The sequence below is a fragment of the Pleuronectes platessa genome, chromosome 21 (assembly GCF_947347685.1).
Source record: "Pleuronectes platessa chromosome 21, fPlePla1.1, whole genome shotgun sequence".
Classification (NCBI taxonomy): Eukaryota; Metazoa; Chordata; class Actinopteri; order Pleuronectiformes; family Pleuronectidae; genus Pleuronectes; species Pleuronectes platessa.
The window spans coordinates 8,034,395-8,047,622 of NC_070646.1; the positions used below are offsets into that span (position 1 = coordinate 8,034,395).

The 13,228-nt window shown below is 43.4% G+C and overlaps 1 protein-coding gene and 1 long non-coding RNA gene across 2 annotated transcripts in view; both read right to left on the minus strand.

Moving 5' to 3' along the window:
• The window catches only part of LOC128426766 (disintegrin and metalloproteinase domain-containing protein 12-like), a 78,094-nt gene extending 70,663 nt beyond the window's left edge, over nt 1–7,431 (minus strand). The window contains 1 exon segment of the mRNA XM_053413802.1: nt 6,917–7,431. Within this exon segment, the coding sequence (XP_053269777.1) occupies nt 6,917–7,016 (100 nt within the window). The 5' untranslated portion in view covers nt 7,017–7,431.
• A 1,627-nt stretch (nt 7,432–9,058) lies between these two features.
• On the minus strand, nt 9,059–13,228 carry LOC128427021 (uncharacterized). The gene is made up of 3 exons (XR_008333301.1): nt 13,145–13,228; nt 12,783–12,873; nt 9,059–10,691 (listed from the first exon to the last, which is right to left on the minus strand). It is a non-coding gene; the product is annotated as an uncharacterized LOC128427021 (long non-coding RNA).

Here is a 13,228-nt window from a genome sequence, read left to right on the forward strand (position 1 = left end):
AATATGTGGTATTGAAAACGAAAAGACTTTGGCAGCTTGTAAAAAAGACACCCAACATGCTAAATCCCTGGTATGGTATAAATACAAGTGCGGAGGAGACACACTTGAGACAAATCCAGCATTGTTTGACATGTATGGACACTTAATACTAACTAGTCAAACTTGTGGGAAGAAAATGGACTGAAATGAGAGCATGTGGAAATAATTAGGAAAGGGTGATGAGCTGAACTTGGACAGTTTCAATTGAGACAAAACACAAGTCTTTCCCTTGGCTTGCACATGGAAGCTGGTTCTTCCAAAAGATGAATATTTCTGCACCGAGCGCATGTATCCAGAGATATTTTTATCCAGATGCAATGGACTGACTGAGCTGCGGACATGATCCGGCAAAAGTTTCTGAGCCAAAAGTTGGTGCTGACGTCAGCACACAGGAGAGAGCTTGGTGAAAGCGTCTGGCCATTGTTCATCTAATAAAGGGTGATTGACAGGCATTTCACGAACTCAATTTATCCCCAATCAGCGCGGGTGAATTATGCTAATTCAAAAAGAATGGTGATTGGGAATAGAATGATGAATGATACATTGAGAGGAAGAGCCATCAAGCAGACAGTCTTTCAATAATGACCTTGATGACAAAAGCAATGAACTCCACAACCCCTCTTCATCGCCGCCTCTTCTTCATCTTCGGTACTTCTGTGACTGATCATTAATGGCTAACATTTTTGATCAATAATCCTTTAGTTATGAAATAAAAGTAGTAAGGATTTGCTTTCTCATCGTATAAGTCTGGGAACCTGTGATCTCAAACTTGGTGTTGTATTCCATTGCTACATTGTATTGCCGTCTGCATGGCAACTTGAGCTGTGATTTTATAAAGTTTTTACCATCTAAGCAGAAAGTCGGACCTCATAGTTTCAGTTTCAGTTGTGCTCGTACACATAAGTGACATGCAATGTACTTCTATCCCATCCAAGAACTTAATTTCACCCTTTAGTCTGTATACCTCTCCCTTGGAATCTGTTGCATGTGTGTGTGCACAACAGTAAAATCCGTCCGAAACACTGCAGAGAAGGTGAAGCTAAATTCCACAAAATTGAATGGCTTCTTCCATGACCTTTACCACATCCTTCCATCAAGTTTCATGATAATCATTCATCCTTCTGGTAGTTTAAGCGTAATCCTGCTAACTATCAGACAAACAAAACCAAAACATAACCTCCTTCGTGGAGGGGTCATATAAAAAGGCAGCAAATTCGAGAAGCAGGCCTCAATGTCTCGGTCACCTCACCGACCAAGTATTTGCCTCGCTCCCTGTAATTTGTCACATCAGCTGTAATGCAGGGTTAATAGGGATTACAGAGCAAAGGTGAAAAGTGCCTGGTAATCTTTGCTTGACTTCACAGTAAACATTGGACCCAGTTGGGGGGGGGGGATATTATGTCAACGCCCTGAGGGGTTCCACTGGGAAGCAGAGAAACCTGAAGGTGACATCATGGTCACAGGAATCTGCACCCACTGGAGAGAGGGTGGACTTACATTAAATCTAATAAGGTAGCCGTGTGTCAGCAGTCAGAGCAATGAGGGTTGTTAAGAGTTAGATTTATGGCTGGATGATGAATGTTAGAGGATATTTAGGGTCATAATGAAGCCATTTAACACTGAACTCCCTCTGCTGGTAAAAAGCCCTTTTGTTCTCTCTCTCTTTCTGTCTCTATCTCTCTACCCCCACCTTGTACCCTAAACTCATTTACGGCCACACAAGCCTGGTGTCAGGACAAAATTACTCTAAGGGAAATAGATGGTCCTTGCAGCTAAAATTCCCCCTGGCTCAGCAGGAGGTTAACGTTGTCCAAGAGAACCAGCGCTGCGACGCCGCCGATGGGTGACACCGTTACGAGCCCCCCCCCACTACCCTCAACCGCAGAGGCTGTGCTCGCTGCCTGGCCTGGAGCCCGGGCGCCTCAGCAACAAAAGGTCAGAGACGGAGAGAGGTTCGGGAGCGGAGCCGTGTGCGAAAGCTTGGAACTCCTCTCGGTCATGGGAAGCACATGTCTGGCGCACATTCAACGCACAAAAAAAAAAAAACAGGCAAAAAAACCCCAACTCAAAACAAAAACCTGGAGCCTCTGATAGATGGAAAGAAAGGAAAGCGGGGTCGGCTGCGATCTCATCACACAGCTCCATGTTATCAGGAGATGTTTTGAGAGAGGGAACTCTGGAAAGATGTCCAGAAAATTGGGTCCTGATTGTCCGGGTCAGACGTGTTCACAAATACAGCAACTTTCGGGAAAAGTCAGGCAAGGGATGGAGCCTGGGTGGAGCAAGCAGGAGGGAGGACATGACATTTGAGGTCTGCTGCGGCGTAAGCAACACATCTTTTGTCATCCCTTCAACTTGGTTGAGAATTTCACAGTGGATTTTACACTGCTGTATCCTCGCAGGGGCTCACTGACATTTTCCAGACATTTGACGAAGGGCCTAGCTGGGAAACTCGTCTGGAGCAACTTACTCAGACTTTTGCATTCTTACATGCAGCCCTTGTCCGGAAAATGTCTGGACTCCAGTGAGTAATGTGGTGACCGTGTCATTGGCTCAGACTGACATTACCAACAGTAGTGAAACTGACTCAGTTGCTTCATTAATTGGTTGCTTGATGTCCCAAAAACTATGCAAGTGTATTTTCTCTGACCAAATTCATTTCTTCAAGTAATTCACTAAGTAACAGTGACGCTTGTTTTCTGGCTGTGCAAGCAAATAAATCCTGTGAGGTGCGTCTTCATTTAATAATGTGTGCTCTTGAATTAGTAATTTAATATATTTATTTCTCAAAATGGTAAAATGGGAGCACTAATTAGTTTTTTCCTCCAGGACGATGCAGGAATTTTGCTCATTTGTTTCATCCTTGTTAATTAAACGTTTCATGATCTGACAGCTTGAGCTCTTAATATATAATAAATGAAGAAATGCTCTTTTCACGGCTTGTTTGACAACCTGAAAATGATCAGCCCAAACTTCTGGATCCGTCGATGTTTTCCTTGAGACCTTCTTCTACGTGTGGCTGTCTGACTTTAAAAATACATCACAGCTCCTCCTGTTGGACACAACTCAGACAGAGTCAGACAAAGCCACTGGCAGCAGCAGAACTTCCTTTGGGCCAATTTGTTAGCAGCTCACCCAGGTAGGAGGTGACCTGTCTTGTTACTGTTCACACGTCTGACTATTAGGAAACATATTGCTGGCATGTCCCTCCTCGTAGCAGAACACGGAGGTGAAGTCTTGGCAGATGGTGTGTGCCAGGCTGGAAGATAGATCATCTGGAGCTAAGACATATTCCTGTGTTCCAAATCCCAGTGGAGGACAATGAATGCATGTACACATGGAATCCAGTCAAACCGGGGGAATGTTTTTCCCTCAGCACCCACAGTTGATCTGGAAATGCAATTGGTTCCCATTCTATTGAAATTCCTAATGCTTCATGCCACCTACACTTTACTGGCATTAGGCTTCTGTGTATTAGACGCTGCCAGAATTTAAACCTTGGAGAAACACAAATAGAAAGACACTGAAAGTCTATTTATTATCCTTATTATCAACTGGTGTTACACATTGTCCATCTGTATATATCTTTTTTAAGATATTTATACAATTCAGTTTGAGAGAAAGAAGAGATTAAGTGTAAATATTAAAGAAATGAACTTAAACAGCACAAAGCCACTTTCATATTGACAATGGATCATATGACAACATGTTAGATGTTGTAAATGTGTTATGTTTTAAGCTAAAGTGAAGTGGAGCTTCCCAATTTAGGGGACACGTCCTTTGACGGCTCCTTTAAACGTCCCTCCGCTCCTTAACAACAACAGATCCAATGGGCGGATCCTTTTTGGTACAATCTATCCCATGATTTATTGCAAGTTGGTGATGAATCTAACTAGCTAGCTAAGTGGATAGATGAGCTGCATCAACTTCAGTGACTCAAGTGCCGATGGTAGGGGGCCGGATTGAAGTTACTTTCCACCACCGTCTTCGAACAAATGAAAAGACAAGCCTGAATTCTTGTGACTTGGTGGAGACCAAACCAGAACAAAAAGGAGGGAATGAAAGTTGGGCTCTTCATTCATAAGGGAGCCAGAAACATGTGTTCAAATGCATGTTTATGTTGCTGCTAGAACAACCGTCTCAGTCCATGACAACTGTAGAAGTCACGTATTGACACATCACAGTCCAAAGCACAGGTCGATTAAAGATTCAATCATGCAGAGAACTGCTCGTCTAAAGGGCACAGTTATTACAAATGATAACAACAAGCGAGAAGCTCTGTGCTGAACAAAGATTGTATTTTTTCCTATCGTTGCACAGAATGAGTTCATAAAGTGACAATGGTTTCTTTTGTGAAACGCTGATGGGATGGAACTTTAACCAACCCAGACAGATTTGACACCGACAACAGATTTCTGAGCCAACTGGGCCGTCTGACCACAGCGGAGGGAAGAGGCTCGGGGGGGGGGGGGGGGGGCATGCAGAGCTAAACTATGACCCGGGTTGTCTAGGGTGTGATAGTCCATTGAGAAACTCCAGAGGCAGCATCAGGTTTCAACTGGTGCACTGAGACTTTCTGCTGGGGAGGTCAAACGAGTCCAACGGCTTCGAGGAAATGAATACAGCACATGTGGGGTCAGGACTCCGGAATTAAGTCCATCAACCCCCCCACCTATATAAATATCACCACAGCGGAACGGCAACTGGTTGATCAATCGGTCTTAATGCACAACCATCACACTGGCCGACTCTTCTTACCAGCCCGAGGGTCTCAGATATCCTGAACAAGTCATCTGGATGATCTGCATCCAGTCACACTGAAGAGAAACTAAATGCCTCTGACTTGAGATGGGTCACATCTTGGTGATAACGTCTCTCTGGGGGAGGACACTGTTTGCTGAAGGAATGTTTCACTGTAGTCCAAAAATATATCCTCCGCTCGACTTTCATTAGTCGGAGCAGGCTGCACTCGGCGCTCAGGGCACAGACAGTCATGTCGGCTGAAGCGGTGCAGCTGGCTGGTAAAACACTGACCGACAGAACGCGTCAACCGTCGGAGGAAATCCTTCACAAGTCATCTCCGGCTAGGACAGGAACATGCACGGGACAAATAGGGAGAGGAGCGGCGACAAGAAAGCAAGGAGCGGCGTCATGAAATATGAATGCAGACATGACAACGCATGGAGATCTTTTCTTAGCAGCCTCGGAATCAGACGGCAAACGTGCAACAGTCTGGAGACAAAGAACAGGCCGTGCTAATTTTAAAATGTGACTATCGGGGCGTTTGCTTCCTGATTAAACTTCTAATCGATCATCAAAATTGTTGCAAATCGAGGTTTTGAACACGATCATTTCAGCCTTTACATGAATCTAAGGTTCAGAGGTCCACTCCAGTGACCCTCCACCATTTTATCTCAATTAATCCGGACTTCCCCCAAGCAGGTGACTGCTCACAGCCGATGGCGGTCTTTGGCAAGCCTGGACCCTCGGGGGGGGGACAGACGCATCACGGCTCTACTTCTGATGGCGCTGATGAACTGTCGATGAATAAATGAACGACTTCCTCGTGCTTCAATCCCAGTTCTACCCACTTGCCCTTGCCCGTAATTAATTCCCATGATTCCACACCGAGCGTCATGACTGCCGTAGTATTTCAATTTTTTTCTCTTAGGCTGATATGCCAACCCCCCCCCCCTCACCACTGTTTCTAAAAAACAAAACAAGTTGTGTGTGGTGTCCTTGTTGAATCTGCACCTGGGGCGAGGAACACATGGCGACTGAGATGTCATGAGCCAGAGCCGCGAGGGAGGCAAAACCGAGAGAGACAAACACAAACACACACACACACACACACACACACAGCAACACAAACGCACACTGACATCACATTTGCTCACCAGCCGCTCTTTTTAAATCAGTCGCTGGGAGGTCATAACAGACACAACCCATACGTACACCAGGTTCCCCCGAAAAGCTACTTAGCCTCAGACATCTCACACACACTGCTACTTTGAGTTCAACCAAACAACGAGACTTTTATTTCACATTTGCCTTCAGAGAGTGAAGCAGGTGTGAAGTGCCTCGAAAAACTGGAGTAGGCTCAAAGCAGCTGTGACGAATGGCTCAAGTGCTCCCGCTGATTACCAAAGAGAGAGGGGGGGGCATTCAGCATCATCAATTACCCAGCGTTTCCTCTCCTCTGAGGTGCATTCTGGGTGGACTGGCAGATTGAAATGTTGTGTTCGTGCACACAGAGCTCTGCTGGAGGGAGTCGGAGGAAGAAGGCGTGAATTCAGAAAGAGCTTGTTTACACAGGAGATGTTTCCTTCTGGCCAGACATGTGTTAAGAGATCTGTACATTCATAAAACATGATGTACTCATAACAACCGGGGGGGGCATGAATGAAGAGAATAGATGCAGACAGGTTAATTTCAAGATGCTCATAAATGCTTTTAATTTCCACATGTCCATGGTCCATCCCTCTGGAATTGTAAAGGAGGAACTAAGACTTAAAACTGTTTTTAAATCATCTTTCGAAACTTACTTTTACCAAAAGGCTTTTAATTGTTTCCTCTTATTCTTTTGCCAATTACTTTTTAAAAAGGTTTTTGTATTATTTATGTTTTGACTCGTTAGATTTTGTATAATATCATGAGTTGCCTTTGATTTTCATACTAAGATGTTTCTGATGTCTTTTGAAATTCACTGAAGTTCTTTGTAATTTTTTTTTTGTATTGTTTTCAGAGGTGCTATTTATTGTTATTATTATTCTTAAGCAATGAAGAGAACCATCTATTTACTACTTTTACGCACAGGAGAAGAAGCCATTAATAAATCTGACATCTTCACTTCTTCTTCATCATCATCATCTCTTACCTTCAGCAGATGTGGAGCGGACGCTGTCACACACCGACAGACACACAGTCAAAGCCTGAAGCGCTGTCAAAAGAACAAACTTCAGGCTCCGGGGCTTCATGGTGCCCGGCTGGATGAAGCGTGGACGCGGACTGGCTGGTTCACGGTCTCACTGCAGCGCAGCCATCGCGCACAGGCACAATCCAACAAACAGCTGATGTGCACGAGAAGCCCCCCCAGTCAAAACCACAAAGCGACTTCCTGAAATATGATCGAGCTGCGTGCGCCTTTCGGAAATCCCGAGGAACAGCTGATTCCAGTCCGCGCACTTTCCCCATTCAGAGGCGTCCAGGGCGCAGGGCTGCAGCGCGGGGAACACAAAGTGTGGGGGTGAGCGGTGATGGACTCATACTGACAGACAAGCACACGCTGACGGACACACACACCCTTTTACTGTCCTCATCATTCACTGGACTGACATCAATTCAATTCCAGTGCAATCACAGGGTTGAAGTGTTGTCTTCTGAGTGGAGACCATGTGCTTCACAGGGATGCACTGCGAGGTCCTAGCGCCGCCTCCAGCGTCGGCACTTATTAAACTAACAAGAGTCAAGCTGCTAGGAGTACACACGACTTCCGGTTAATTGTTTCAAAAATAAATCCCATAATCAGCATTTTTAAGCATTTCTGCAACTATGTCAAAGGGAATACAACAAAGAATTGCATTGAAACGGTTTAATATAGGTAAAATCGTATGTATGCATGTAGATAACAGTAATCTAAGTCATGGTACCTATCAGGAGGTTAAAAGAGAATCACAATTTGCTAACTTATCTAACTCCCTCCGAAAAAACAATGCCTACTTTTTTCCAGAGCTTTCTGCATGTTTCCCCTTTTTCCACTTTCAGAAAAAAATCCCAATTCTCCACTATTTCAGCAAAAATGATTTTGACTGAGTGACCATTTTTTCCCAGTGATATGCAATTAGAAGTTCACAAAAAAACTGTAAGCTGTGTTCTGACCTTCTTTAGGTTTTTTAGGCAAAATGGTTAAATGTTTACAGCTTCTGAGATTTGCTGCTTTCTCATATCCTTTCAAATTGAAACTTTGAACACAACATGTTTTGGGCTGTTGATCAGGCAAAGAGGACCTTCATGTTGATTGCACAGAACCTGTAAATGGCCCTCGAGTCGAGATTAATTTTGTTTGATTACATATGGACTTTTGTACAGTGCAGAAGTTCATTTTAAAGCATGTGTTTTAAATGGGTTTACATTTTATTTTGAAGGCAAAGCACTTAGCTTCCGGCCCCTCTCTTTTATCCCTTGTCCAACTTGACCCAACAGCTTGATACGAGAACACTTAACTGCCCACAGTGTCAATTTGAATAATACAGCCTACACAGCATGCACACTCACACACACACACACACACACACACACTGGACTCTGTCTATCTGATCTGTTATCTGCATAAAACACACATTCACGTGTTCCTGAGACTCACACACAGCCTGAGGCTCAAGCTGCCATCAATGTGATGCACATTTTATGGAGCTACATATAGACACATGGTGGATTCAAACCCTGCACCACATGGCCACCCACTCCAGAGGAAGACTCAGGCAGAGAACAGGCAGATGTGCACACACAGGCCGGGTTCCTGAAGATTTCCTGGAGCATTTCAAGGACAATACGCAAACTCGTAGTCAAGCACACGCTGTCGCAAAAAGCAAATGATGCTCAGAAAGCTCAGTTTCATCCTGACTGTGTTTTCAGGCTCAAATATGATTTGAAATTTAAGAACACTGAAATGTTTAATTTGAACTCAGTGGCGGATGTTTTGCCCTTTTTAAGAAGCAGGTGAAGTCTGGAGAGGGATGATAAGTCCGATAGAGTAACAGGCAGTAAAATATGACTTTCTGCTGGTGCCCTATAGGACAGAGGGATCAATAATGAATCTCAACTTAAAGAAAGTTTTCCATCCCACTTCTGTTTTTCAAAGTATAAATGTGTGTTTTACTGCATGGTGCTTGTGTAAGTTTAACAAACGAGATTCAAACACGACTCACATATAAAATACATATAATTTGATTAAAATAGAAAAATGCATAGTTGAAGTATAAACAATTCAGTTATGTCGATATCACATTTTACAGTAAAAACATATTTTTGTCAGCAGTGGGTAAACTACTTAGCTTTTATATCTTTAAATAGAGAAAACGATAAACAATCAATAACATTTTAAGCAGCAGCCACAGTTCATAAATTGTCTTTTTTTTACACTGCTGCTGTTATTAGTAGACTCCAACTGTCTAAACACACCCACACATTGATACGCACCGACGTGAAGTAAGGTTTTCAACAGTAGTAGTCAGCAATCGTCTGGCTTCTCCGTGACATAAGCATACATTTTGACGGATAAAACATCTGGACTGTGATAGAGCTGCAACTTAAAGGCTAATGAGTCAAATAACAGCAAAGAGTGATGAAGAAGAGCATCTGCCGTGTTGCCTGTCGCTCCCCCGGAAAAATAAATATTCATAGGTCTCATTCTTGATTTACAGCCAGCTCCATCATGTTGTCGAGCAGCACACATACGCTTTGGATCAAAACACACAAATCTAAATCTGCGGTGGCAGGTCCGTGATCCATCACCGGACAAAAGCTCCTTTCAAATCACCAGAGTCCATTAACGGGGGCATTCCCCAGTGAGAAGGGGTCACATTCCTCCATCTTACTGCTAATGGCTGGCACTATTGACAGCAGGGCCCACTTCAGGCATCTGTCTGCCTATCGGCTGCATAATGAGGACGGGTGAAGCCTGTCCTGGATGGAACAACGGAGCATAGTGAATTATTTTGTCTCATATCACTGCCTCGAATCGCATGAGATCATGTGAAAGTGGTTGCGTGCAATGCGTGAGGACATCGGTGCTTTATCGTGCGGTTCCTCTGCATCCCATTACACTAAGTATTCTGCAGAGAATGGCGATTTGCAATCAAGTGAAAACAGAGATAACGCTGATGAATCACTCTGCTGCGGATGTGAGATCGAAGTGGGATCAGTCAGTTTGTTCATCAGCGTCAGTGAGACGTTTGATTACAGGCAGAGCAGAGTGGGGACACAGGATCTCATACACTCATCTGGACCATGTTCATTTGTTATTCCATTCCTAAGGGATGGTGAGAATGGAAATCTGCACCCGAAAGTCAGTTTGACAACATTTAACACTGTTTTGAAGGTATTTTTAGAATATCACAAGACCCTTTAAACCTCCTGCATAAAAACAGCCATTTGAAAATGTATGATTAGGTATTTATCTATTCAAATGAGCAAGGAGATATGCAACTTCTGCCAAACATCTATTGTTGTGGAGCTTAAAAGTATTGTTGCAACAAGATAAAAAGGATTTTGTTATGGTGCATCTGAGAGCATAATACTTTTGGACAGGGGAGTCTTTGGAAGTTGGGAAAAAATAGCCAGCAAAACAGCAGTAATTGTTGTTAGATGACCTTCTGGTGTTTTGAAGGATTTCTCTTATTTTCCAGAAAGAAAAAACAGATGTCGAGCTCTGTATCAAAAATGCATTGAAACGAAGGAGAGAAACAAACAGGGGCTGAAGCTGAGATGAGGCTCGAGAGATATCCAGGCCGGCGTTGATATTCAAACTCATATTCAGCTCAGTCAAAAGGCAAAGTGCACGTCTTCAGTCTGTTACATGACGCTGCAGTGGAGCCATCGTCCTCATCCGTTGTTCAGCTGCTGCTCCTCTGAAGGATCTGATCCAACAGTTTCTGAAAAAAGAAAAACAGGAATAGTCCGATTACTAAAACAAGAAGGGGCAGAATGATGGGTGGAGGTGACACAGGAGTCCTTGAAACTCAGACAAACAAACACACACACACACACACACGTGATCTTCAGGCCTCGGATGTGAATCACAGTCCTCGTCACCCACACTCGTCAGGTCTCCAGCTCGTCTTTCGGGGCCGGCTGGGCCCTCTGGCAGGGGCCCATCGCCCCCTGTGTTATCTGCCACAGCAGCAGCAGCAGCGTGGGTGGAGCAGCCGTGTCTGTCTGCGGCTCGGCTGAATGGTGGCACCGCACCGGAGCTCTCCGCCACTGAAGGGCCTTTTGTTCCCCAGGGGACACATGCCTCGTACTCGCTGCACAATGAGGCCGACTGTTCACAGTTTCTCCACATAATGAGCGAGAGCGTGTAGGGTGTGTTGGGAGGGGGGGGGGGGTTTGCGAGCGAGTGCAATTACTTTGGCGAATAACACTGATGATAATTATTTAGCATAGAATAAAAAATACAAAAAACACACACACACCCACTTCACTTGATGAAAAGAGAAGTGTTAGTTTATTCTTTGAGGTTATCATCACACTGCTGGGGAGAGGTGAATGAAAACAGCAAAAGTTTGTAAACAGCGACCTCTAGTGGAATACAAAAGTAACGACAAGGATGAACTCAAACTCCTTTAAATCTTGAAGTACGATGTAGAAATTGTCTAGGACCTTTACAGTTCATTTTAAATTGTAACACCTATTAAGAAAATTATCTATCTATCTATTTATTAAATTTTTTTTTATTTATTTACTGTGATGATTGTGTGACTATGATCACAATCTTGAATAAACGGTGGAGAAACAATTAAAATATATACTGATACAAAAACTGTATATACCCAAATTTGTTGAATCAAAGGATTATGAGAGCAGGTAAAGACACTAATCAATGACTGTAAGCCAGAGATTAAACACAATATTCTATTGGATATTATTATTTAAGCCGATTTCAACAGAATAAACAAATGCACCATCATCCCCTCCACCACATGCAAGAGTCATCTAAGTTCAGGCCCGTGCTTCCAGCTCATTAACAGCCTTTTCAATTAACCAGACCAGAGCTGGTGGGCAATTTCAAGCCATTATTTTCCGCGGCTCTGCTGTGAAGAGAGGAAAAGCTGCATTATAACTGCAGCCCTTTAGTGGTGGTCATTAATGCAAAATGTTTCACCCTTTGCTGGGTCTAATTGGGCTTGTAAGAGAAAGGTGTGTGATTACTCGCCCAATTGCCTGTGGGTCATATACACAATTAATTTTCCATTCAGGGGAAGTACAGAGCCGACTTTTTAAAAACTGTGGCGAGCTGTTTTCACTTGGTCGCTTATTTTTCATGTATTTGCTGATTCAGGGCATCACTCCTGCTCGTGTGTTTAGATAACGTCAGGAGAGAAAAAGCCTGATAGGCAGGAACGATGATTAAATATGAAGTGAGGACCACTGGAGCACAAGAGTCAGTTACTTCTCCTGTTGTGAGTGGTTGTGATAGAAGAAGAATAAACCTGCTCATGTTGTTTTAGTCATTTCAGCAGAGCAAGATTGTGGTGTAGAGGTCTTGCACTTTCTGAACTCAGCAGGATAACAGAAAAAATATGTGGAATGGGTCAAGAAAGAACCCAGTACATTTTGGTGCGGATCTGGATTAGTGGGAGGACACAGGATTTTCTTTCTGTTTCTTTAACGTGGTGAAAGAGGGTGTTTCGTTTATTATTATTATATTATCAGTTGTAGCAGTAGTAGTAGTAGTAGTGGTAGTAGTACTAGTAGTAGTAGTAGAAGTAGTAGTACTAGTAGTAGTAGTAGTAGTGGTAGTAGGAGTACTATTTTCTTGTCTTTTATCTTGTGCACCTGACTGCAAGCCAAGTTTCCCATTGCACGCTACTGTGGTATACTATCACATACTCTGTATTGTGCGTCATCTGGCTCCAGTTGTATATTCAAAGTCTCTTAACATTCATGTCCTTTCTCTATAAGAATAAAAAAACTCAATGTTGTGGGTTTGAATTATAGGTGTGTGTGTGTGTATAAATTATTACCTTTTTGAACAGTTCCACCCGCTGTCTGTTGGTCAAACACACCTCCCTGTTCTTCTCTTCATCCTTTTTTCTCTTCACCTCTGCAAACCTGCTGTAACAGAAACAGTCAGTTTGGGTGTGAGATGCTGCTGGAAAAAGAACAATGACACCTACAAAAAGAACAAGTCCTTTAAAAATACCTTTTACAGATTGCATGTGAGTGATTTTTTTAATGGTGAGATACAGTCGTTCACTTTCAATAACACTATTCCACAACACTATATTCTTTAGAAATCCACAAGGTATATCATATCCTCATATTTTCAAAACGTCTTCCGGGAAGGAAAGAAAACGAGTGAAAGGAAGAAGGAGATGGGACTCACCGCTTGGATCCGAGCTGCGGCTCTTTCCCGTTAATTACTCTATCTCTGAGTTTGACGGGGTTATCTGGAAACACAGACACAGAC